Genomic DNA, 25,930 nt, shown 5'->3' with positions numbered 1-25,930 from the left:
CAACAGGGTGACAAAACATATTTTCTAAAATTTTCATTTTCCTAAACTCTAGTTTACTACTGCATACATAATACCTTCCTTGTATGTTTTATGTTTATATACTGTACATGTGACCAACAGTGTGAATAAGAAGCATCATTATTATTTTAAATTCTATATACCACTACCAGTTTGGAATGAAAACATGTTACATTTATATATTTTTAAGAAAAAAAGAGCTTCAGCAAAACCTTTTGGCTTATATTCAATGCTTCTTTTCAGATACGCAAAATGTTATTTCACAGGGTTGATGTCAACATCCATTTGTTGGTCTTTTGGAAAGTATGTGAAAAAACATTTTCAGGAGAAAACCCACAATTAGAGAGTTTAAAATTGAATGTAACAGAATATTACTCTTTATTGTATTGATTTTTTTTTTTTAAAGTAATCCTCTATGCCTCCTTCAAGTTCATTTCCAAGTGTTCTTGCTGGTTTCTGGAGGACATAATTCTGCAAGTCTGGGTGACCACTGCTACGAGAGTCTCTTGATGTGCTCAGATACAGAATTTTCAGAAGAGGAAAATGGTTCATTCCATTAAAAAACAAAGCTAGGTCGTATTCAAACCTGCTTTAACTCAGTATACAAGTGTCCAGCAGCAAAGGTGCAGTTATCAATTGTAAGAAGTTTGAGACTTATACATTTACAAACATTCTCAAGTCTCTGGTATGAACCACAGGCGAAAATCAATGGAAGAAACTTTTTTTTTTTTTTTTGTAGAATACTTAAACTTAAAGAACATTAATACACAAAATTGAGGCAGTTCCCTTAAAAGGACTTTATTTTTTTCTGAACTTTCCAATGACGAATGTCTGACTGCAGTTCTTTACTATAACATGGATTTCTTCAACAGGAAAGATTCAGTACATGACAGTAGTTTTCAAATACAGTCTTCCATCTAAAAATAAATAATAAAAATAATTAATGACGTGACAATTGGAACACAAATGTGAATATCAAAACTACATAGCCTGATATAGATTTGGTGGGTTTTATTGTCTTCATTTGTTTAGGAAGTTACATTTTCCATATATTCTCAAAGTTAATTTCATCATTACATTGAGCTTATGTGATCAAAAAGAATATAGCATTTCTAGTTCTCATAAATATATATTTGGTATTTTGATATCAGTTGCAGAGCACTCAGAAAATAGATAAGAGTATGTGTGTGTTTTACTGATATGCAAAGCTAGTTGATTTCTGTTGAATGACAATTACTTCCTTCAAGCTTGCAGAACTAAATTTTCTCTGGATGCGCTCGGGTGTATCTTCATCACGAGAGACTGAGTTCCCATCTCACTCCTTAGCAGTGTTGTTAAAAATACCATGTAATGTAACTATTGTGCACATTTGTTGCTATTTACATGAAAGCCACTTAGGTTATTTCATCACTATCAGTGGACTATAACCTTTCCCCCATGAAGTGAGATTAACCAAACAACTAAATGTTAAGATGAAAATATATTACTCAACTTTTATCAGTTAGGAAACACAGAGTTATATGAAAAAAAAAAAAAACAACTAAATTAAATCTTGAAAACATTCAATAAATGTACTCGAATGAAGCAGAAATAGGAAATTAAAAATGCAGAAGAAAAAACAAACCAAATGTAAACCTATTTCTCAAATGTAACACCCTCTAAATTGTCCACTTTGTGATGTGGTCTAAACTTTAGATACGCTTGTGTAAAATATGTCTAAATTTCAAGTTTTAACTCCTATAGTAGAAGGTAATCAGAAAGGAAAGTTTTCCAAACATTTAAAAAATGCCTATTGCCATGTGAATGTTTGCAAAATGTCTGGTAGCTTCAAGAATTTAAATATAAGGTAACAGAAATAACCTGAAGTAATTTCAGGAAATAGATAAGATAGTCTAAATATTTGTAGATCTCACCTTCAACATTTAGCAAATCGAGTACTTTTACATACTCTGTTGTAGATATAGTAATTAATAGGAAACCTATAATCAATGTTAAATCATTTGATTTCATAGAAACATTGATGTGCTCAAATTTTATATTTCTATCACATGTTTTATCTTAGCCTAATTTGTATGGTTGGGATATTACCTCCAAGATGCCACAGAACTCTCTTTTGCTCATTGATATATCCCAAGCATCTAGTATATGTTCAATAAATTGGTTAAATAAATGAATCAATTTCATGTAATCTTTACAACACAATACATGGGCAGAAATGTCCATTAGCTTAGTATTATACTGACTAATTTCTAATAGGGTGTGTTGATTATTCATTAGTTGACTCTAAAAATAATCCGGTTCAGCTTTAAGGATAATAATAACATTACTCGAAAGTCTCTAAGTATCTTAGTTTTTCAGTTTGATAATCATATCAGTTATTCTCAGTATATGAAACATCTAATCATCACAATGAAAATCTGCTCCGCTTAAATAAAATACACCTTCAGATATAAGATATAATCCAAGATTCACCAATAAAATATATTATTAAACTAACTGAATTCCATTTTTGAACAGTGACTTAAATGCATGCAAAAATTATGTTGAATAATCACCCTAGAAATGTGGTCTAAAAATATTAACTTCTTGGCTCCTAACAATGGTCTCTCATTGATACTAAATATTAATATAACTCATTAGTAGCTATTATAATATTTAATAGAGATACTTTCTAAATCAAGCATTAATCAAATATCAATACCAAAACCATATCTTTTTGATAAAAATTTCTAAGGATATGAGAGTATCACATTAACCTATTGTGGAATATTTATTGTTTTGCATAAAACATGGCTTAATTTCTTCTGTTTGATTGTTTTAATTGCATCCACCTGTGGGACAAACCTATGATTTTTTTGTACTTACATTATATAAAGAAACTAAAATATAACTATTTCAAATCTCGGCTTAGCAGGAGTTTTAATTACTCACCCTGTAAATAAACCTAATAGACTTGACATCATAAACATAAATAAAACCAGTCTTTCACACAGTTAATATCTCGTGGCTAAAATTAAATTGGACTCTTTAAAAGAGTCTATTATCTATTACCACTCTCTGCTTACTCAGTAACCCTAGTTCTCCTTTGCATTCTACAGTACATCAAGCTCTCTCTTCTGTTGGAGTATTGAGGCCTGTTCTTCCTTCTGGAAGCCTAGAAGGTAAGTACCTTCTCTTTACCCACTTACTTTCCTATTCTCGTCTATTGAACTTCTCTAAATGGAGTTCAATTTATTCTCCACTGCAAGCACCTTAACAATTAACTCAATAGCTCTTATTTCACTAGAAATTACATATGGGAGTCTGCTACAAGGTGAGACCCACAAAAGCAGCAGCCATATCTCTTTACTTATAAAAATTAGAATGAAAATGCTTTTCAAATGATTCTTTCCTTAAACTTTTTTTTCCTTAAAAGTTTTAATGCAGTCTTAAATGCTAAACTTTTAGAGAAATACATTAATATGTTTATGTAATAAAAATAATTATCTGTATGTTAGAAATTTTAAAGACTAAGACTAAATTTATTTAATAATATAACAATAATTATTTCAAAAGCATCTTTACTATAGATCATTTATAAAATACATTTATCGAAATTGTATACATTATATTTGTGCGCTCAGTATCTGACCTACTATAATTCCACTTTTAATAAATGTCTCCTTAAATTTTTGACTAATGTGCCTAACTGATGAACAAATGCATCAGGCACTGAAGATGCCAGTTATAAAATAAATCCCACCTGTTATGATTAAGGCATTTCTCTGATTAAATAATACTTGGACATCTGAGATTAGCTGCCTTATAATTAACTGCAAACGGAAATACACCAGGCATGGACACACGCTAGAAAAGTGACTCTCTTTCTTTGTCTACAGAGTCTAAATTACAAAGCAATTCTACTTTATAATTTTGTCATCTTTATTGAAACACAGTTATGGATAATTCAAGGTATGTAAAAAAAAAATGTTTTAACTAATTTTATGTTGTTCCAGAGAAGTTACAATATCGGCCCTGAAACACACAGCAAACAGCCACATGTGGATGTACCCAGAGAGGTAACGAGAGGCCTCTCAGGAATGGGAGTATAGATCTAGCTCAGGCCTCTGGTAACAAACCACCTGAGTTAAAGTTAAATGGCAAGGATATTAGAAAGGACATATGGGCCAATAGTTCAAACCATGCCGTGTGTTTACGTTATATAATAATGCTTCCAATAATCTCTCCTTCCCAGACTGTTCAAACAGCAAGCAAAGCCACGGGACCATAGAGAGGGCCTGGCAAAAAAAAAAAAAAAAAGCTACAGGATGGAGCTCATTGGAATCTTTGGAGTGTTTCCATGGCTCAGATTCATTACTCAGTGCTGTTCAAAACTCTGCTTTGTTTTAAGGGCTACCCTTTGGGCATTACTTTTTACCTAGACTATCTCACACCTACCCCACTATTTTCTATATTGTTTTTATTTATGTATGCCTTGGCCTTAGAAAAATATTTTTCCTGTTTGTTCCTGATGCTGAGCCAGGTTTACCAAACAATTTGTCCTTGATATCTCAAATGGGTGAGAACTTTTCTTTAAGATCAAGTAAATTGACAATAAAGGCAACAATGATTATTAACATTATGGATAACATTTTCTGAGCGCCTATTCTGTTCAGGGCACTTTATAGATTATAAATCTAATCTTCTTGACAACTCAACAAAATAGGTATTCTTAATGCCTTTTACAAATAGGCTATTAAGGTTCAAAAAGGCTAAGTATCTTGAACATTTTCACAGAACTAGCAAATGGAAGTGAGGTGATTTGATATTTATGTGGATCCAAATATCCCACGCATTCTACTATATCACTTTTCTCTAATAAGCAACTGGATGATCACTGGGGGAAATCCGATATCTCTGGCTCAGAGAGGTGAAGGATCAACTCTTTTGCACCTCAGTACACTATCAATGTCACTCCTTGTGGATCTGTTCCTCGCTGTCATTCCAGTGACAGGGGCTTCTTTTTAGTATTCGGAGCCTCAACTGAACAACTTGAAATCAGAACCAGAATTCTTATAGTTTGGTTTCAGAGAAAATATCTTCCTTTAACACAATGATTATTTGTTTTTGTGAGGGAGGCTGATATGACAGAAAAATCATCAAGCTATACTTTGTGCATGGGAGTACTTAATTAAAAAGTCTGTTCTAATTAAAAGCACTTGGGAGTAAGGATTGAGTGAAACTATTTAAATTACAAATTCTTAATAGTTCCAGAGTTCATTGTAATTTGATGCTCACAGCTACAATTTGGTATATAAGAAAGTATCTAGATCACTGAATATTTTATTGCAGGTGTGAATTTTCATATGCTGTTTATTGTTATTATGCAGATTGAGATCTACAGATGAGCTGAAGAAAAATTTTAATATTAAAGTAGAAATGATCAAATCAAATCATTAAGTATATAGATTCTATATGTTATTTATTATCTGTGGCAAAGAGGGAGAAATGGAGAATCGTATTATAAAATTTCCAGATTTCTTTTGTTTGTGTATTAAATCTATTGTTATAACTTAATGTTTTTGTAGGTATTATTATATGTATTTATCAGTTATGTCTAATACATGTAGACAGATATAGAATTTAGCTTTTATTCATATTGAAAGCTAGAATATTGAATAGCTTGATTATTTACTTTAAAAACTAATGAAATTTGTTCAAGAGAACAATCACATTACACAACATTTCATATTAGAAGAGGGCATACAAATTGGAACAATTTCAAATTGCTTAGTTGGGTGACACAAGAAATTCAATTATTTCATTAATGTAAAATCATTAACAAGGGAGTACGCTAGTGAAAAGTAACACATAATATGCAAATAGATATGTATTCCAATTTTGAATTGAACTCCCCTGCATACATCCACAAGGATCTCTTACATATCTTTTGCACAAAAGGTTTCCTGTTAGGAAGTAGCTTTATTAAAAACTGCATCTGTTTGTTCAAAACTTATAGCCAGACATTTTTAATCTAATAAAATTTGCTGTTTTCACAAAACAGTACATGCATATGTACATGTCTCTCTACTTCAGAGCTGAAGAAAATATTAACATAGCAGAGGACAAACATAGAAGATCATGTATCTAGAAAATTTAATATTTACTTAAATAATATTAGGTTAATATAAAATATAGTAGCTCTGAACCTCTCTCAACATAATGTCTTAATCATGTGAAGTAAGGGAAACCAAAACAAGTGCTGAAAACAAATGTTAATGATCCATGTGATATTTGATAAGACAACGAAAGGAAGTCAAAATAAAAGCAAACAAACAGAAACAGATGGGAAGAATCTTTGTCAAGTCATAACCCTTCTTCTAAAATCCCCAAAGGAAGAAGTTAATTAAAGAAAATATTGTTTCTTGCTTTTTTTATAATTTTATATTTAGAGTAAGAACATTCTGCTACTGCTACAGCAATGAAGCAGAGACACAAAGTCTACGTTTAATATAAGAAATATTTTAAGAGAGATTGATGTTCAGCATAGACCCTTTTAGAAGAGGATACTGAATAAATATCATTTCTTCTCATGAAATGTAGATAAGAACAGTATAAGTGATTTGCAAAGTCATATTCAAGGGTGTGTCAATTAAAAAGTAAAACTCAAAGTTCCAACAGATTTTGAATTTTATGTAATTTATGATTATAGCCTCAGAACCTGAAGGTCGTACAGTTGGGTCAAAATGAGAGAGGACTAGAACCCAAATAGCTTTCAAATAGTTCCTCCATAAGTACCTGATGCTATTCTATAGAGTGGGTGCAGACTGTGTGTAAAAGAACACAACAAATGTGTTTTGCCTGTGCAATCCAAATATACTAGCACAAGCATAGGTAACGGATTATTTAATGGACCAATATGACCCAACTTACTTGAAATCAGAGTAGATAACATTGTGTTTTTTTACAAGATTAGTATGAAGTAATGGTTTTGATTGTGGCTCATACCAAAGACATAAAAAAATGTAATCAAGAATCTCTTTTATATCTTTCAATTTTCTTCAGAGAAGAGCACAGAATAGTTTAAAACATGTTCTGAAAACAGAAGATCACCTAAAATTATAATATACAGATTAAAAGAAAACTATGTTTTTAGACAAAGACAGCGAAAGTGAAACCTTGTCTTTTCATGTGAGGGACTTTTTATCAGACTCCAGGTAAGCACAACAATTGAGGAGAAACCTGAGCTTTGAAAATTTAACAGTTTGAAGCAGATGAGGCTAGGCTTTAAGTTTTGTAGGGCTAGAAGGGATCATCATTGGGCAAGTTGATCTAATCACAACATTCTTTCTAAATGGGAAACTAAACAAACAAACCACTAATGAAAGCTGGACTGAAGAATTTGAAGAGATGGCATTTCAAGATCTATACATGGAGTTATTTAGTCAACTCCAGCCCTACACAAAATACTTTTCCCAAATGGCTAGATCAGCTTGTAGCATTTCAGTTCCTCTGAGAAGTGGCATTTAGATTAGTATCTTAAAGAACAGACCCTTTGCCTGAATTTCAGGCTCAACTGTGATGCTGGTGCTCTCTGTGAACAAAGAGGAGTTTACAATCAAAGGCTAAGATAACCCTGCTTTACTGAATATTAAGGACCTTTTACTCTGTAACTCAAGAATCTTCCCCAACTGGGATAGAAATCAGCACCTTGTGGTTCCAGGAACTGATATCATTTTAGAATGAAATATTCTTAAAATCATAGTTTCATGGCCACAACCAAACGAAACTGATTTTAAAAAGTCATCATTATAAACTATCTACTGTTTGTTTATGCAATAGGGAACAGGCAATTCTATGCTTCGTGTTAAGAAATTAGCCCTCTGACAAAATTTTAGTCATGAATGATCATCCTACACTCATGTGCACAGGGTTGGGATCCCATACATTGTATTAGAATTGAGGCGTTGTTACAGCCACTGTCATAGGATCTAAACTCTTGGGGCCCCCAAGTTGTTGTCACTACACCAGCACTTAATAGCTTCACTATTCTAGAGAAATTGATTAAAGTCTGGCTATAGTCTCCTTAAGAGCAGATAATATACCACATGACCTCATTGTGCATTTCTAGCACCTTGAACATTGCCTGGAAACTGGCAAGTGCTCAATAAAAATATACAGAGAGCTATCAAAACTAACATCAAAAGTGAGGGGAAGGTGAATGTTACATGGCCCTGAATGTTATACCTGAAGAAGAAAACAACCTCACTTGGGTAGTATAATGGCTTAAAATATATGGTTTGAGCCTAATCATCAAGAAACATCAGAAGCAAAATGAGAAATATTCTATTAAGACCGAATTTTTCAAAAATGTCAATTTTATAAATTTTAACAGGCCAAAGAAATGCTCAAGATTAAAGGGACTAAAAAAAAAAAAGATAACTAAATATAATATGTGGTCCTAATTTGGATTCAGAGATTCTATAAAAAAATGTTATAAAGGACATGATGGGAGGGGGTCAAATGATAAAATGCAAATTTCAATGTCAGATTAAAAAATTAATGTCAATTAAATATTTGTTGAGCTGATAAATACACCCTGTTTATGTATAAGAGAACATCCATATTTTTAGTAAATACCACCTGAAATATGTATGGGTAAATATAATAGATAAAGGACCATGATTTATACATCTTACTCTCAAATTATTTGGAAAATAGCATGCAGAGAGAGAATATCATAAAGTACATGTGAGCAAAATAGTAATAATAAATGAATCTTACTAAAGATTATATGAAAGTTTCAATACTTTTTCGAACTTTTTATAAGTATTTTTTCAAGTACAAATTAAGACAATAAATTAGTTTGCCTGAGTGAAATGCAATTTTAATAAATCACCAATATCAGATATTTATTAATGTTGAAAATTAACACACTCCCTACTCTCTACATATACTGTCTCATTGATTAAATGAGTTGTATTCTCATGGTAGGGATGTTTTCTGCTTAGTAACAAGACTTTTGAGAAGTCCTATTCGACTATTAGATAGTAAGAAGATGCTTAGTGATTTTCTTTATAGAGTTCTACAGGAAAACTCGATTCAGATCTGTAAAATTTACTGGACTGAGGCAGTGGACAGAAGCTGGTTTGTGGTATATTGGTCTATTGTTTTTTAATGGCAAATTTACAATTGTAAAGTTTATGACTTTTACTTAACTGTGTTATCTGTTAGGACTGTGTACGCTAATGTGCATTTTTTGGTATAAGGAAATTATTGTCTGTTTAACTGTTTGAAACAAAACCACAAAGAGCAGAGAACTCTTTAAAAGTTTTGTTTTATTTCTATAAATAAAGGAAAATTATATTGCTGGTAGGTCTGCTTTGGTAAAGCATTTGTGTGCATGTGTGTTCTAATTAAGTATTTATTAGTAAGAAGCTAGAAACCATCAGAGTGGTTAATGTACCAGCAAGTGAGAATGGGGTACTTTGCACATAGGTTACCTTGTCCTCATTGGAAGGTGACACCTCCCAGTTTCAGTAAAGTGAAGCACAATGAGATTTTAGTACTTTCTCTATTCTTCTATACATTTCTGGCGGAAAGGAGACTAAGAAACAGGAATGGAAGGAAATAATCATTGCAGGCATATCTAACCAGAGTGATGAATGGACAAATTATCTACTGTGTCTAATTAAAACAGAGCATAGAAAAAAAGTGATCTCTTATTTGATAAAATAGATACTACAGAGAAGGGAAACAAGACTCTTTCAAATCAATCATGTGTATCCTTCAGAACTTCAAGAAACAGGGAAAATCATCAATGAATAAATTAAGTGTTCAAAATAAATGTGTGTGTCATCTCTCGGGAAAAAGCAAAGGTGGCAATTAGAAGGGCAGCTCTTGTCAGACCCTAGTAATTTTCTTTTAAGTTTGGAGGGGGAAAAATTATCATTTTCTTTTAAAAGTTTAGCATTTTGTATGTAAATCTCTAGAACTTTATTTAACATGTTTATACAATGCGGAACCCAAATGTTGGTCTAGTGTTAAACTCCACAACCGACAAGCTTCCATGAAAGATCTCAAAATTTTTTCAATAAATATAAGAATTCTTTTAATAAAAGAAATTATACTTTTTTGGGCAATAGCTTTTCTTTATATCTTATCTAAATGAATCATCAAATGAGTTTAGACAGTGCGTGGGTGAGAATAGTTTTTATATGCTATTAAATAAGATACCCCTCTATAAACTAAACTTTAAAATTAACACATAGGGATCAGTTCAAAGATGTGAGAAGTTATGATATCTAAAGAGAGATGTGAGAATCAGTAGTATTTGTTCAGAAATGTAGCCTAGAGAAAGCAGAGTTATTTAGGCAAGTTTTGGCAAATGCCCACTAAGTGACAATCAAAGATGTGTTACCTTCAAAGACTGATGTGGACACCTGTTCTACCTTTAGAGATAGTCCTGAGCCATAAGATATCTGAATTACATAAGCTCTCTGTTAGAGTAACTTGACAGTTTTACTTTCCACATAGCCCTCTGTGGCAGGAATCCTCTAAGACGGCCAGTAATGCTTCCTGTCTCCTGGTAGTCACGTCCTTGTGTGATCCCCATCTCCTTTAAGTGTGGTTTATACTAGTAACTTGCTTCTAATGAAAATATGGCAAATGTGATGGGAAGTCACTTCCAAGATTAGATTATAAAAAGTCGTGACTTTCATCTCACTGGCAGACTCACTCTCTCTCTCTGCATCTTTTCGCTTGCTTGATCTGATGAAGCAGGTTACCATGTACTGAGTTGCTCTATGAAGAGTCTATGGGGCAAGAAACAAATGATGGCCTCTGGCCGATAGCCAGCAAGACACCGAGGCTCTCAGTCCGACACCCTCGAGGACATGAGGCATGCCAACAGCCACATGAGTAAGCTTGGAAGTAGATCATGCCTCAGTTGAGTCTAGGCATGACTGCAACCCCTGCCAACACCTTACTGCAGCCTAGGAGAGACCCTGAAGGAGAGGACCCAAGTACGCTGTTCCCAGATTCCTCACATTTGGATACTGTGAGGTAACATATCTTTTAAACCATGAAGTTTTGAAGTAATTTGTTGTGCCACAATACCTAATTAATACGCCTTTTTTTAGAAAAAGGATGTGCTGATTAATGTCACAAGTAAATTTTTCAGTTCTGGTGACTTACAATGTTCTAGTATATCTCAATTTGCTTTCTTCTGGAATACAGAAAAGATTAATAACCCAACTCTGGGTCATGTGAACTCACTGAGTCACCTTGTGAGTTCTCCCAGAGGGTTGCCTGCATTTCAAAGAAACAACAAAACCAACCAGCATGTTTCTCAGAACAGTATTTCTTGTCTTACTCTAGCACAATAATTTTTTTTAAAACTCTCTGGTTTATTACTAATGGAATAAATTATTCTAAATCACATAATATTTATTATCACACTTAAAAATTATTTGGTCATATATATGTGTGTATGTGCTTGCGTGTGTGTATGTAGTGTGTATGTGTGTGTGTGTGTGTATGTGTGTGTAAGTAAAAATTACTTGTATTACCTTAGGGAACCTTGATTCTACTGGGAATAAAAAATAGGTTTTCCTTAAAGATTGGTCATTTTATTTCATGACATATGGTGACCTTTTCAGTTATAAAAAATAATGATCATTATCAATAGTCTATTCCTTATATTAAATTTGTTTCAGAATAATAATGATTATGATTGTATCAGATCACCTGATACAACGTGACAGAAGTAACCATCCCAGGGTACTGTATAGCTCCATACTGTTGAACTTGTGACCATTTAATGAACTACTATTTACTAAAAAAGAAAAAGAAAAAAAACACAACATATTCTAGACTTTCTATTAAAATCATGTAGAACTATATTAGTTTGAGCAAGGAACCAGATAATCTTTTTAATGTCCCCAAACAACCTTTGATTTAGACATGGCAACTTTTCAAGTTCAGATTTGGTTAATTCTGGTATCTTGTAATATTTGAAGCTGTTGTTTATTATACTGCATGTTTTCCAAGGAAACAGACATACTTTTTTTGCAAATTGATCAGGAAAATATCAACAAAACAGCCACAAACAATAACAAATTTAGTAAGACACTAAATGCTTTCTAAAATGGAAAACAATAAAAAAAAAAGACTAAATGTGCTATCACGAGAATATGCAATACTAAATAACTTTTCATTTTACAAATTGTCTCTGCCTCCATAGACACAAAGAATTTCAGAAAACATCTGAGCAATCTAGACTTATAATTTACATTTATTGTAGGTTCCAATTTGGCCTCAACATATATTAAATTCCATGAGATTGCTGAATTTCTTTAATTGAATTTCAAAAAATAAACACAGAAACTACAAATAAACATTTAAAGTATATTATTATAAATGTGCATACATTTAGAAAGAAGATAAATGCTGATATATGTATATTTAATGTCCACCGTGAAATTCTGCTCTGGGTCTTATAACACAGACTACTATTTCCATTAGATTTAATAGCTTGTGGCTGTGGTTACTGTCAGTATTGCCTTATTTTCCCATCACTAGCAATTGTGACATGAATAAAATTAACTTATGTCACCATGTAAATCATTATATCCTGAATTAAGGTTCATTTTAAGAAGCATTATAAATTTAAGGAACTCAGCAAGGATTTTGTCAAAACAACTTTATAATGAAATCTTTATTTTCCTACCATACAGACTATATACTACTCTTACTTTTAGGGCTAATTCACAGTTGCACTTGGACAAAATGAAATTATTCAACTAAGTATCCCTAGTTTACCTTAATATCTCTGATTCATTTAAAATGGGCAGAATTCAGTTGTCTCTTTTTAAGAAAACTTACTTGCATATTATAAGAATATTAACTCGTAAGTCTTAGATAGTGAATTTTGCCTGTTTTTCCATCAGGTCTTTGATAGCATTATGGTGTCTGAATGAAGAGTTCACAACCTTTTGCAGCTTTTTTAACAGGTTCTTTCGTAGTCCAGTGCTTGGATGAGACTCTAAATGCTGCAACTTTACCAGACATTGGATGGCTTCATTAACAAATGTCTATGTAATGAAAAATCACAATGTTCTAAAGTTTTATAGTGTAAGACTAGTATTATTTTGTCGTAACACATGCTTTGTTGTGATAATTCATAATACTATTACATGAGCACTTTTCCTTTACTTAACCAAATCTCAAGAATAAGTTAATTTTACCTTCATTAAAATAAGAATGTATTATACTGTTCAAATGATTACAAAGAATATCTATGTATCAGAAGGAAAGCTAACAATAAGAGTAAATTATTGTTGCTTTTTTGTTTATGATTTTTTTCAATGTAGTTTGATTACTTGAAAGGACTGATATTCGACATATTGCCATATGAAACAATATCATAAAAAATACATGTCTCTTAATGCAAGAGTTGAATTGACAGTTTGTCATAGGTAAAATCTGCAGAATCGACAAAGATGCAAAATAAATAAGTCAAAATATGAATTATCTAATATACCACTATGTATTTTTAGCATTCTCTATCCTAATTTTATGTATATAATCTAGCACTGTAAATTTTTTAGTCCCTGTTTTATTACATTCACTTTAATGGACAAAATTCAACACTAGTAATCCATTCTTTCTAACTGCCATAAAATAAGCTACATTATGTTTTCTCTAGTAAAAAAATATATTAGATCATTCATTACAAATAAGGATGGTATAGAGTGTTCAGGAAATGTTTTAACTCTTAGCTATTTGAATATACTTTACTCTTAATGGTGCATTTGTTATTATTATAGTCTGTTTTTTATAAGGTGGGAGTTGGGTTGGCACTCTAGCCTTTTAGAATAATGACAATATCAAGATTATGAAAAGAGATTCTGTATTTTCAACACATGCCTGTAATAGTGCCCAAGGTAATATCTCTTGTTTGGCTTTCACAGTCAAACTATCTTACATTAAAACCCTAGCTCAATATTCATCTAAGTTCCTTCATTAAACCCAAAAGCAACAAGCCAAATTCATCATCATTTACTCTAGCCTGGATCTCTTTCCCAGATTATCTATTTCAAACTACCAACTACTGTTTTCCTGTTTTAAATTGCACAATTTTCTCCTCTTGTATTTCAAGTGCACTTCTCACTCTATTCTTTGCACATCAGAACTTGAACCTCATTACCTGATTTCTGAATTTATTACATTCTTCATATCTTTATTCTCATTCGATAGCAATATCTCTTATGCAAGATTTATATTAGATTTAAGATTTAGTATATTGATATGAGAGACAAAAACAAGAGAGATCAGGTCTTTATTTTAATAAATATTATTCAGGAAACTGGCCAATATCATACTCAGAAGTAGCCACAATATTTATTTTCTGTTTACAAATATTATTTAAAATATGTCAATAATATGTCTTCTCAGAAGATTTACATTTACATGTCTATATTTAAATGAATCTTCACTAATCACCCAAATGGAGTTTATTGCTTTATTTGTGCTCTGAAAGTAATTGTTTACATTTTAGAGGCACTGGATCAAAGTATTACATCATTAAAAGAATAATAGATCCTTACATCCTTCAAGAAAAAAAAATCATCATATTTTCTAAATTTCAGAATTAATCTATTAAATTAATTTTAGGTCCAATAGTGTGCTAGTGCGTTCTTATTAACAATAAAGCTAAAAATGAGTTCTACTGGAGAAACTTCAAATTATGATTACCTAAAATGTTTGTAGAGTATGTTACTTTATAAATATAAAGACATATGTATACATGATATGGTCATATTTTGCTTTGTTAAATTTATTCTTGTTCCATATAATTATATTTAATGTTTAAATACTTTATATTTTTGTATAAATAAAATTTGACTTATACTTTCTAATACCCCCTGAAAAACACCTTGACAACCACAGCTTAATCAATAGAAGTTAACATGTATTTTACTAAAATTATTTCTGCATCTGTATGCCCCACTAGATTATGAATTATTTAGTAAAGATATTGTGTCTTTTGCACTTTTCTGACCCTAGCACTTAAGTGTAGAAGTCTCTGTTAAAGTGAATAAGTTATAAGATAGATTTAACAAGGACTAGTTAGAAGAGACAGTGTGCAGAAGTTCGTTCCATGAGATGTTATTGATTCAGTAAAAATGATTTTGTACTTAGATGATTTCAGGAAATGCTAATTTAACTTTCCAGTCAACTAAACTGACTTTAATGAAAGACATTGTTTAACTTTAACTTAAGACTTTTGGAGTCTTTAAAATACTAAACATGGACTTTGAAAATTCAAGAGGATATATATTTTTTTAAATGACATTCACGTTTCACAGACAGTCATTTAAAAATTTGTTCTTCCAAACTGTTCATGAGATAGTTCTCAGAAGAGGCCATTGAGAACATTCTGAAGACATGTGGGAAGAGCATGTTTACCTATGTTTTTTCCCTTCCACACCGCAGCAACCACTTCATACAGTTGCAGTGGCAGAGGGGTTTCAGGAAGAGAAATCGAATGAAAAATATTTATATGAAGGAAATAAGAATGGCAATTCTGGCTATTATAACTTACATGTCATGATTTGGAGCTTCCAGATCTGTCCTTCGTGATATTGCTTTATATATATATATATATATATATATATATATATTAGATTAAATATATTAAAATGGAAATCTCCAGTTAAATGGACATCTCCAGTTAGTGCTATAAAGAAGAAGACAAAACCACAGTAAAGAAGAAACTAAAATTAAAAGCACAAAAAAAGAGAAAAAGAAGTCTAGTGTTATATATTCATGTACGTTTGTCACCTTGGTAACTCATTTTATTCAGAAATCATAAATACTGCCGATAGTAAAAAAAAAAAAAAGTCATTATTTTCAAGTCTCAAAATTCTACAATCATTGATCACATTAAGTATTGCTAAAATCACATGTACACCTGTTTCCTAATATTTTAATGTTAAAGCACCACTCCAAGTGTTAAAATATAAAAGCCCATAGCTTTGGAATTATAACATAAAGTTTCACTTCTTTATTGACTATAAATTTGTAATATTAAGAAAATAATTAGAAAGGTTTATACATTTTCTTTGTTTTGTAAAAATAACATGCAATGGAGCCTACTGAGTTGTAATAATTCACAGTCTTTCTACGTGGATTGTTGGGTTTTAATAGATGCTTATGTTCTAACTTTCTCACGAAGGAAAAGAATCACATATTGAAATACTATTCAAAACAAGGCAATCAAAAACTGCATTTGTGTTCAAAATGGAGAATTAACTACCAGCTAAATATTTAAACATTTTTGGGAAATTGACTCTTGTGTGACTACAAAAAAAATAGCTATACTGGAACTTAAGTATATAAATCTCCTAAAAATGTCCACTTAATTTTTGTATATTTATTTATAACCACTCAAGCATTAATTTTCATAACATTTCTACTGTGTAGATAAAAGTTATCAGTATTTTTGAATTTAGTTAGTTGAGACTTTCATTGTGGATGTGAAATCATGAGACGAGAGAATGTGAAGACTAAGCTAAATGCTATTCCCTGTGCTAATTGAAATGAGGTTTGCTCTATTGTTAATACCATAGCCTGTATTCTGTGTCTTTATACTTTTTTCTGATAGATGGTCTGGTGGAGTGTTAGCCATGGTTTGTTGGTGAACAATCCCATGTCCTGAATTTGGACTTGACAATGGTAACTTTTTGAGAGCCAGTGAGGAGGTTTCAGTCCAGTTTGAACCCACATCAGTTCAGAGAAATGGGGCCGCCTCTTCTTATTTCTCATATTGGTAGTTTTAACAAAGAGCAGTGAGTCACCAGTTGAATTTTGTCTGTATTTTAAAATCTCATTGTAAGAATACAATAAAATATCTACAAATAATGGAATAATATAAGTGGAGAAATTGACTTTTTACCATATTTTGATTCCGCTGCTGATAACTCTTGGAAAGTTAGTACAATTAGATCACACATCTCAATGAGATCTCACCCAGGAAACATAAGATTTATAAGAAATATGTTCCAAAAAAGATAGACTATACACATATGAGGGGCCATGCTATTAACATTTTTCCTTTTATCTACCATGTTTACTTACTCTTTTCATTCGCTGACACTTGGATATTAACCAAGATTGGTTCTGAATTCTTAGGGAAATACAAGTCTATTGCCTATATTATATAATTCAACAACCCTTTAAAGTACATTCTGTAATTTCTTTAAATGGTTCTCATTCTAATGATTTAAGAAGTAGAATTTACAAAATGAAGCACTTTTACTCCTTTGCAATAATCATATCACTTAAATGCCTAACACAATGGCATTAATCTGAATCGCATAAATTTGAAAAAAGATGTGATCAGGTGGCCTCGAAATGTTATCTGAAAGGTATGTTTGAATTCAAAGCAGTTAGAGGAAGTTGTATTTATTCAAAAAGCAAGGAGAGCTGTTTTCTTTACTTTTGACTTAATTGCTATTTTCAATTTGGTTTATATGTTCATGTCTGATATGCCATGAGTTTTTTTGGATCACAAGAACTTTTTCTGTCTTACAGAAGATAAGTAAATACTTATCTCATTCAGATTTCTACAGTATTTATTTTTCTAATCTATAACTTTACATAAAAATATATATTTCTGCATTCTCTCAGAAAACAAATATAATATTACTAAGCATATGGTCCCATTGGGTAACACTTGGCTAGGACCCAGGTTTAGAAGATGAATGTATTTTTCATTCTCATCTTATATCTAATCTTCTTTTCTCATTTGTAAAATATCTTTTTTAGCAGGGATAAGGCTTAGACCGTGACATTTCATATGACTTTGCTGGAGAAATTCATAAAAACCAGTCAAAAGACTTTAACTTGGAACAAGATAGATCTAAAATTATAGTAACCAGTAAAAGCCATTTAGAAAAAATAAAGATATTGAAATTTTTAATATAAGTAAATGTCATTTTATTATAAATATCATATTAGTTCTTAATAGGAATTTCATAAGTAAATGTAAAACCATAGTATGGAATCAAAGTTAAACACAGCACATCTGCATATGTATGGGAAAAATTTATAGTCTAAAATCTCCCATTCAGTGCTCTTTCTCCCAGGGAGAAATAAATAAAGAATGAGAGTCAGATCCAATAATTTGTAGCCATCATTCATTGTTTTATAGGTATAATTAGTAAGCTTAAGTGGAACTATGTTTGGAGATTTACTATCTCTGGAGTATGATTATATATGAATTAAAAGAGTCTGCAGTTACTCCACACTATATGAAAATACCAACCATATTAAGAGAAATTTGCCAAAATATAATTTAAAAAATTAAGAAGCTCTAGTGCTTCCATATTAAATGAGTCAAAAATAATTTGTTTATCTTTTATTTAATTTGGAAAAATGATAAATAATCATACAGAACATGGGGCTGCAAATAAATCTCCTTAAGCCATGTTGTATAAATTGACATAAATACTGTAATCCATACTGTCATTAATTTTTTAAATGCTTTGTAAAATCTGGTAAATATAATTTTTCACTTTAGAACATGCTAAAAGAAAAAGTATGTTACAACAGGAAAAATATTCATTGGCTTAAGAAAATTGTTTTCATTCAAATTTTTTAATTTTTACCATAAATGAATACTACCATAAGCACCGTTACATTAAATTTGTGCATAACTGTAAAAATAGCAAATTCTTGTTATCACTTAGGCTTTACCAGACAAGGTTCTAAGTTCTTTATATATCTCAATTCACCTAATCAACATAGCAACTCTGTAACGTGGATATTATGATCATTTTGTAAGTTTGGTTTACGCAATCAGTGTTATACAGATAATAAACAGTAGCATGGAGATTTGAACCCAAGTAGTCTGATTCCAGAATCCGCTCATCTATAATGGACCCATGGACACACTGTGTGTGTGTGTGTGTGTGTGTGTGTGTGTGTGTGTACACTCATAAGTAATTGGAAGTCTTTGCCATTTTCACAGGATAAACATATTAGTAACAGAGCAGGTCTTAGCAGTTAAAGTGAGTTACAGGGGCCACAACACTAATTACCATAGTGAGTGCTGACATTAGACCATGGCTCTCACTCTGCCATTGCTTTCCTAGGACTCTGTCATCTTAATGCTAACTTCAATCCTTTAGAAATCAATTATTTAAACAAATTATCAATGTTAATGCTAGAGAAAAATCTGCATTGGCATTTATTTTGTAACTGATTAATAATCATCTTTGTAACATGATGAATTTATTTTTCTTTTTGAATTAGAGAAAACTTCAGGAGAAATTGCAAATTATGAGAGTGGTTGCAGAGCTAAGAAATAACTGTGGCCTAATGGAAATGTCATTTAACTTTCCTAAAGACAAATCCTACAAGAAATCAAAGTCAATTTAATTGATTTTATCACATTACTAAACTTTACATGGAAAGAACTATAATTTGCATTTTGAATCTTAATCCTTATAAATTCATGTCACCCTTATTATCTAGTTTAACATTTAGCCATTCATTGCCACTTCCTAAATTATCACGAGATAAAAGACTGATGTCATATAGGAGTGAAGCATATGGACTTAAAGGGACTCAGAGGTCTCGAGTTTACAGTTTGACTCTAAGCAATTTGCTTTACCTCTATGTGCCTCAGCTTCCTCAAATAGTACAAAATAAGCATGCCCTGAAGATCAACAAAAATAATGTATGCAAAAAGGCTGAGCAAATTTTAAATTGCTTTAGAAATGTTAGTTGATTTTATTTCTTCTTTATAAGAAATATATATATATATATATATATATATATATATATATATATATATTGATGATGTTCTTCACTGCATCAAAATGACTACATTCATAGGTCACCAATTTCTTTCCCTTTATGTCTTTTTAACTTCCAGGCTCTCTCCTCATATTCTTCCTCAGTTCTCTTAAATTCATACTATTTGGCACTTAATGAAATTTTGGATTTCATCCCTTCAAAGGCACATCTCTTGGTTTTCACTGTGATCTCGTAGTTTGTGAGAAGAGAAGCCCCTACTGCAAATCTCCAGGAGGCAGATTTAGAATAAAGTTGGAAGTACATAGCTACTGCCAGGAAATATTGTCAATCAATCTAGCAGTTGTTAATAATGGCAAATAGATTTTAATGGAATAATTTCTTTCAACCAGCTAAAATGTTTGTAACCAATAAACCATTTCCCAAACAATTAAACATACTGATTTTTCTCATGTATACCCTCTAGTTACCCACTATTTCAGCCATAAAAATAACATTACCATTGAAAGAAATGATTAGGACTTGGAAAATCTTACTTTTAAAACTAAGTAGTTAATTCATTTATTCATTTACTGAATGCTTTGCCACTTGAGAAAGCAAAATTAGACTTTCTAAAAATGTTGCTGTTGTTAAAATGATACTGAATGCTAAATAATGTGTTTGTTTTTCAGCTGTCGTAAGTCTAAAGAGATTTTTTGAATGCTTCAATTATAAAAACATTTAAAACATACAAACTTGTACAATTTTTATTTTAATGAAGATGAGAAGTTCATTAAAGAAGATAAATATTTCATTAGATGTTAAATAAAACAAAGAGATTTTTTGGCTTCTCTCAGCACAAAATTCCTTTGAAAGATTAATTAATACATGCAAATTATGCAAATTAGACCCATGCAAATATTTTATGAAGACAATTAAGGGAACCATTAATTACTGCTTTTTTTGCTTCAGTGAGATTCATTCATTTAATTTTAATTTCACTTTAACTGTTTTGATGTATAATCTTGCAGCTAAGAACTTTATCTTTCCTGGCGGGTCACTTAAACTTATAAATTTCATCAAGTGAGTGCACAGAAATCTGTAAAGATATTCTCTAGACTATGTTTAGTATCAAGAGAAATTTCTGACACAATACACTCCCAGAAACAGGGAAACTGGAAGGGAATGTGAGCTCATTCTTGGACAAGGTTCAACTGCTGGAAAAGCAATTAATTTGCTTTGGCTGTGCTAATATAGAGGAATTAGAAAGTGTGACACAAGACAAATAGAAATAATTAGTTCTCCAAAATGATGTTCTCATTAATATGGTTCAAACAGTAGAAATAAAAAACATTATTGTGGCATGTCTGCATTCTGTCCTTAACCATAGGAAGTGAAATAATGCACCATAAGCATTTTTACATTTATAGTCTAAACGATGATGTTTTATTTTTTTCTAAAGGAAATTTATAACAAAGAGTGTTATATATCACAAATATCTAACCATGCACATTCTATCAAAATTGATGACATTCCTTCCACCACCATGTGCCATGTACCAATTTTTTATTTGGTTCATACAAATCCTATAATTTAGTGAATAAACTTTAAAAATAAAAGTTCTTTTTCTGTAATTTAAATATTTTTAATAAATTTTGTAACTTAAATTATAAATAATATTTCTCAAAAAAATGTATTTGTGCTCCATCTTAACGAAGTAACTGAATATTTCTTAAAGTTTCTCTTAGCTAGCCAAGGTAATTTTAATGTCCGAGGGTATATATGAAAAGAAACAGCAGGTTTTGTGACTATGAACAACTAATCTATATTCTTTAATAGTAACCGTTTTCAGCTTTGGTAGACATACACATTTTCTACTTATAATCTTTAGTAAGAAAGTTAATTGGATATAATGGCCATCAAAATTTTCCCTTAATAATAAAAGTTTGAAAAGATTGAAAACAAAACCATATTTTAAATAAATTATTCTTAAATCTAAAGATAATACTATACTGCCTAAAAATAAGAAATTACTGTATTGACCATAATGAAAAACCAACTTACTAAACTACCTAGTTAGTCATAATAATAAAAAGTATCATCAATAAAAATATATGTATAAGTAAAATAATAGAAGCTTATTTTTCTATATTCTCTGATACTTTTCTCAGTCCTACAGCCAGTCACTGTTAGTATAGTACTATGACAAGTTGTAATTGGACATATATTATCACTGATATTTATTGAGCTTTTTAATGTTTACTAAAAACAGATCTTAAAGTCAAATTTTCTTTTGTACAAAGATAATCTCATGTCATTTATCCTGAAATTTCTAAAATATCTTTTGCATATTTAACTGTCCACTCAGATGTGTGTTTCACCTTCTAAATTAGGATTATTTGTGAATTTTATTGATATACTTTCTTTAACCACTCTTCCATATTATTAATTACGATTTTAAATCAAAATGGATCTAGCATTGATCTGTAGGGGCCCCCTGCTAATACCTTTCCCAATTTCCAGTTATCACTATTCTTTGATTATAGTCTTCAGCGAGTATTCAAGCCAAAAACATGTTTACAAATAAGCCAATTTAATTCACTTTTCAATTTTATCTATTCTAACAAAACATTATTATATTTTGTGTTAAAACTGTTCTCTTTCAATACTTAAAAAAAGCGATATATTTTTATAAATGTCCATTTACCGTCTTTACACTCCAAATCTAATTCTAAATCTATTCCTGATATTCCTTCTCTCTTAAACTCTCGTACCACCTAATTTATTACTTTAACTGGGAAAAATGATGTCATATATGTTGCAAACTAAGCTTCATCATTTTGCCATATTTTACTCTGCATGATATTTAGGCAATGGCATAAGAAATAAAATCCCATCATAAAGCCTCATGATATGTCACAACTCAACATGAACATATAATTATGACAATCATGCTATTTTTTCCCTATAAGAACCAGGAGTTTAGAAAATTCGTTCTATTGAAATAATGCATTGAAAAAAATTATATAAGTAAAATTATAAATTACATTTTATTGCTATTTGGAACAACTTCATACCTAACTGCCCACCATGTTTACTTTCATGTAAAATTAGTTTAAATTACATAAGAAGCCATTTCCAACAAACCCTATAAGAAACCTTCTTCTTGCTTGGAGTTTAAGCATGTCTACCTATATTCGAGAGAACAAGATTTACTTTTTTACATATTTCTCCAAAGAATGAAAATGCTTTTACTGAAGTTATAAGAAAACATTTTCTAAATGTTTATACAATACGTGAGTACCTCTGAGGCTATATATTTAATAATAATAACTCTGATTGTCTAGTTAAATGAGTAGTTAACAATGACCTATGGTAACTATGGAACAATAGTCTGTTTATTGGTTACTGCCTGCAATCAATATCCTCTTTTGTTCAACTTAATCAATGCTGTCTTAAATTGATTAGCTGTATTGAAATGCTGCCAAACACTAGAAATCAGTGCCAAGGAGATTAGAAGTAAATTTATTATTGTTTTGTTCATGATAATACAATGCTAATATTTATTTTTTAAAATCAAGAAAAATAGTTTGACGTAATCCCTATGGTGATTACATATTTGTAAGTAAATAAACAATAGTAAATGTGCACTGCAGGTAGCCTAGAAATCAGTTTTAAGCAAATTGTCCCCCCAATTTATTCCCCGCTTGAGTAATTGCTTAACCTCAGAGTGTGTTATAAAGATTAAATTAAAATAATCCATGTAAAGGGGGAGGCTTTCATTGAAAAGTCTCCCTCTTTTAAGCTATAAGCAATTTTTAAATATGGAAAATTAAGTTCAAGTAACAAAAAAAAATTCTTGTAAATTTCTGCAAACGCTTTACTATGGGAGCGAATATATTATAAAGACCAATTTTGTGAAAAAATAAATATATTAACACAAAATAATACAATTTAATATCAACGGCTAAAACTTAACTAGGTGCCCAGTATTGCCTAGTCTGTGCTAAGTGCTTTACACAGAGTATTTTATTTAATCTTTATAACAACACTCTGAAATTAAGCAATTTCTAAAGGGGGGGGGGGGAAGTGGAGCAAAGATTTGAATCCAGACCCGACTCCTAGTTTTTAATTGCTAGATTCTACTGAGCTGGTTATATTAAAAATAAAAATATGCATAAGACAATTACATGAAACCAAATTTATACAGTACTTTCATAAAGATCTTAAAAGTGCTAAGTTTAAGTAAGGTTCAATTTAAGATCATTATAGTGTAAAAGACTTGAGATATCATTTAGAAATTCTGTTCAAACACAGAAATGAAGAGGCTCTCCAAATGTCTTCTATTAAATCAAAATTGGATTTTTGTCTGATTTTAAGTTTATCATAAGTTCATTGCTGCTGATGAATATAGATAAGTCCTTTATCTAAATATAACTGATCTCTTACTTTCTTTTATTGCCACTTTATTTTCTCAGACGGAGATTTTCCCTAGTGTGCCTAGAAGTTTCTATAAACATGGTATAGGCATAATGGCTGATTCAGAGGTAAAAAGCTGGAAAGAAAACATTTTTTTTTTCTAATTGTATGTCATTCCATAGCAGCAAGCAGTAGATCGTTCTGAACATTTAAAGTTATTAATAGGTAATGTGCTAACTATCCAAAATAAATGATGTGGCTGCAAGTAGTTATCGTAGGAGAGAGACATTAAGTCTAGACATCAAGGCATGGAGGAAAGAACAAGGATTTGGGGGTCATCAGTCTGGATCAAATGTCAGCCACCCCACTAACTCATAGTGCAAATGTGAGAATGTTAATCAGTTACCCTGAGACTTAGTTATCTCACTTTTAAATTAGAATACACAGGAAAGGCTCAATAAATATCAACTCCTAATCCACCTCACTATTTTAATAAGTGAGTACTTCCACTTATTATGCAATATCACTAAGTCTAAATAAAAGACAATATATTGCTAGGAAATTCATTGAGTACTAGAACATTTGATTTAATTAAAAAAAAAAGGGCTTGAGGAAACATTTAAACATTTAAGTTCCACTCACAAGGATAACATGCATGATAATGCTTTGAAGCTGTGAGTTACTAAACAAATAATACAGAGATCTCCGCTCTCTTCCATGGTTTCGCTCTCTGCAATTTCAGTTATGCATGGTCAACAGCAGTACGAAAAAATCAAATGGAAAATTCCATAAATAAACAATTCATAGATTTTAAATTGTACACCATTCTGAGGAGCCTGATGAAATCATCCACCTTCCTGCTAGTCCCACCCAGAAGTGAATCACCTCGTTGTACAATATAATCACACTGTATATCCCACCCGTCCATTAGTCATTTAGTAGCACTATTGGTTATCAACTGGTTATGTTTTAATTGTTCTATTTTATTAGTTATTGTTGTTAATCTCTTACTGTGCATAATTTATAAATTAAACTTTATCAGTGGTAGGTATGTATAGGGAAAAAACAGTGTATATAGGGTTCAGTACTATCCTTGGTTTCAGGCATTCACTACAAGTCTTGAAATGTATCTCTGCAGATAAGGGAAGGCAACTGTAAAAATAATCACATATTTAAAACAGCAATATATTTTAACAACTCTAATCTAAAAACAATCAGGAAAATATAAGGGGATCTGAAAAGCAACTGAACCAAGATAATTCCCAACTTCCATTAACTCATGGTGTAACCCTTTAACAGGCCATGTACATTTAGTAAGCCTTGGGTTCCTCTTTTGCAAAATAAAGAAATTTAATCTTTGGAGTCTTTTCCCAATGTTAAGGCAGTGACATCATATAAGTGTCTCTGGCATATCATCAGTGTTCAATAAATATTTGTTGAATAAATGAATAACTTTTAAATTTAACTTGTATTTTCAAATATCTAGGAAGCAGAAAGAAGATATTTTTAAATTAGAAAAAAAAGATTGCTAATGTAAAGGCAAGTCTTTCATCCTTTAATTTGGAAGGATGTTTGGTTTTCTATGATCTGAGATCAGTCAAAAAAAAAAAAGCCAAATAGTTTTGATTATAGCCATTCGGTGTAAATAAAAGAGATGTACTTTCAAGTGAAGTCAAGATTTTGCAAGCATAACTTGCAGACATTCTAAGAT

At 31.0% G+C, this 25,930-nt stretch overlaps 1 protein-coding gene across 2 annotated transcripts in view; it reads right to left on the bottom strand.

Annotated features, from left to right (window-relative positions):
- Positions 1–200: 200 nt before the first annotated feature.
- The window catches only part of DACH1 (dachshund family transcription factor 1), a 383,562-nt gene continuing 357,832 nt past the window's right edge, over positions 201–25,930 (bottom strand). The window contains exon 11 of one of the 2 annotated variants that reach the window (XM_016133395.2): positions 201–935. In XM_016133395.2, the coding sequence (XP_015988881.2) occupies positions 898–935 (38 nt within the window). In that variant the 3' untranslated portion in view covers positions 201–897. The remainder of the gene's footprint in view (positions 936–25,930) is intronic. The other variant, XM_036228905.1, reaches the window with a different exon arrangement.

Source organism: Rousettus aegyptiacus, unplaced genomic scaffold, assembly GCF_014176215.1.
Source record: "Rousettus aegyptiacus isolate mRouAeg1 unplaced genomic scaffold, mRouAeg1.p scaffold_m13_p_11, whole genome shotgun sequence".
In the NCBI taxonomy this organism is placed as follows: Eukaryota; Metazoa; Chordata; class Mammalia; order Chiroptera; family Pteropodidae; genus Rousettus; species Rousettus aegyptiacus.
This window is presented reverse-complemented; position numbering and strand designations above follow the sequence as displayed.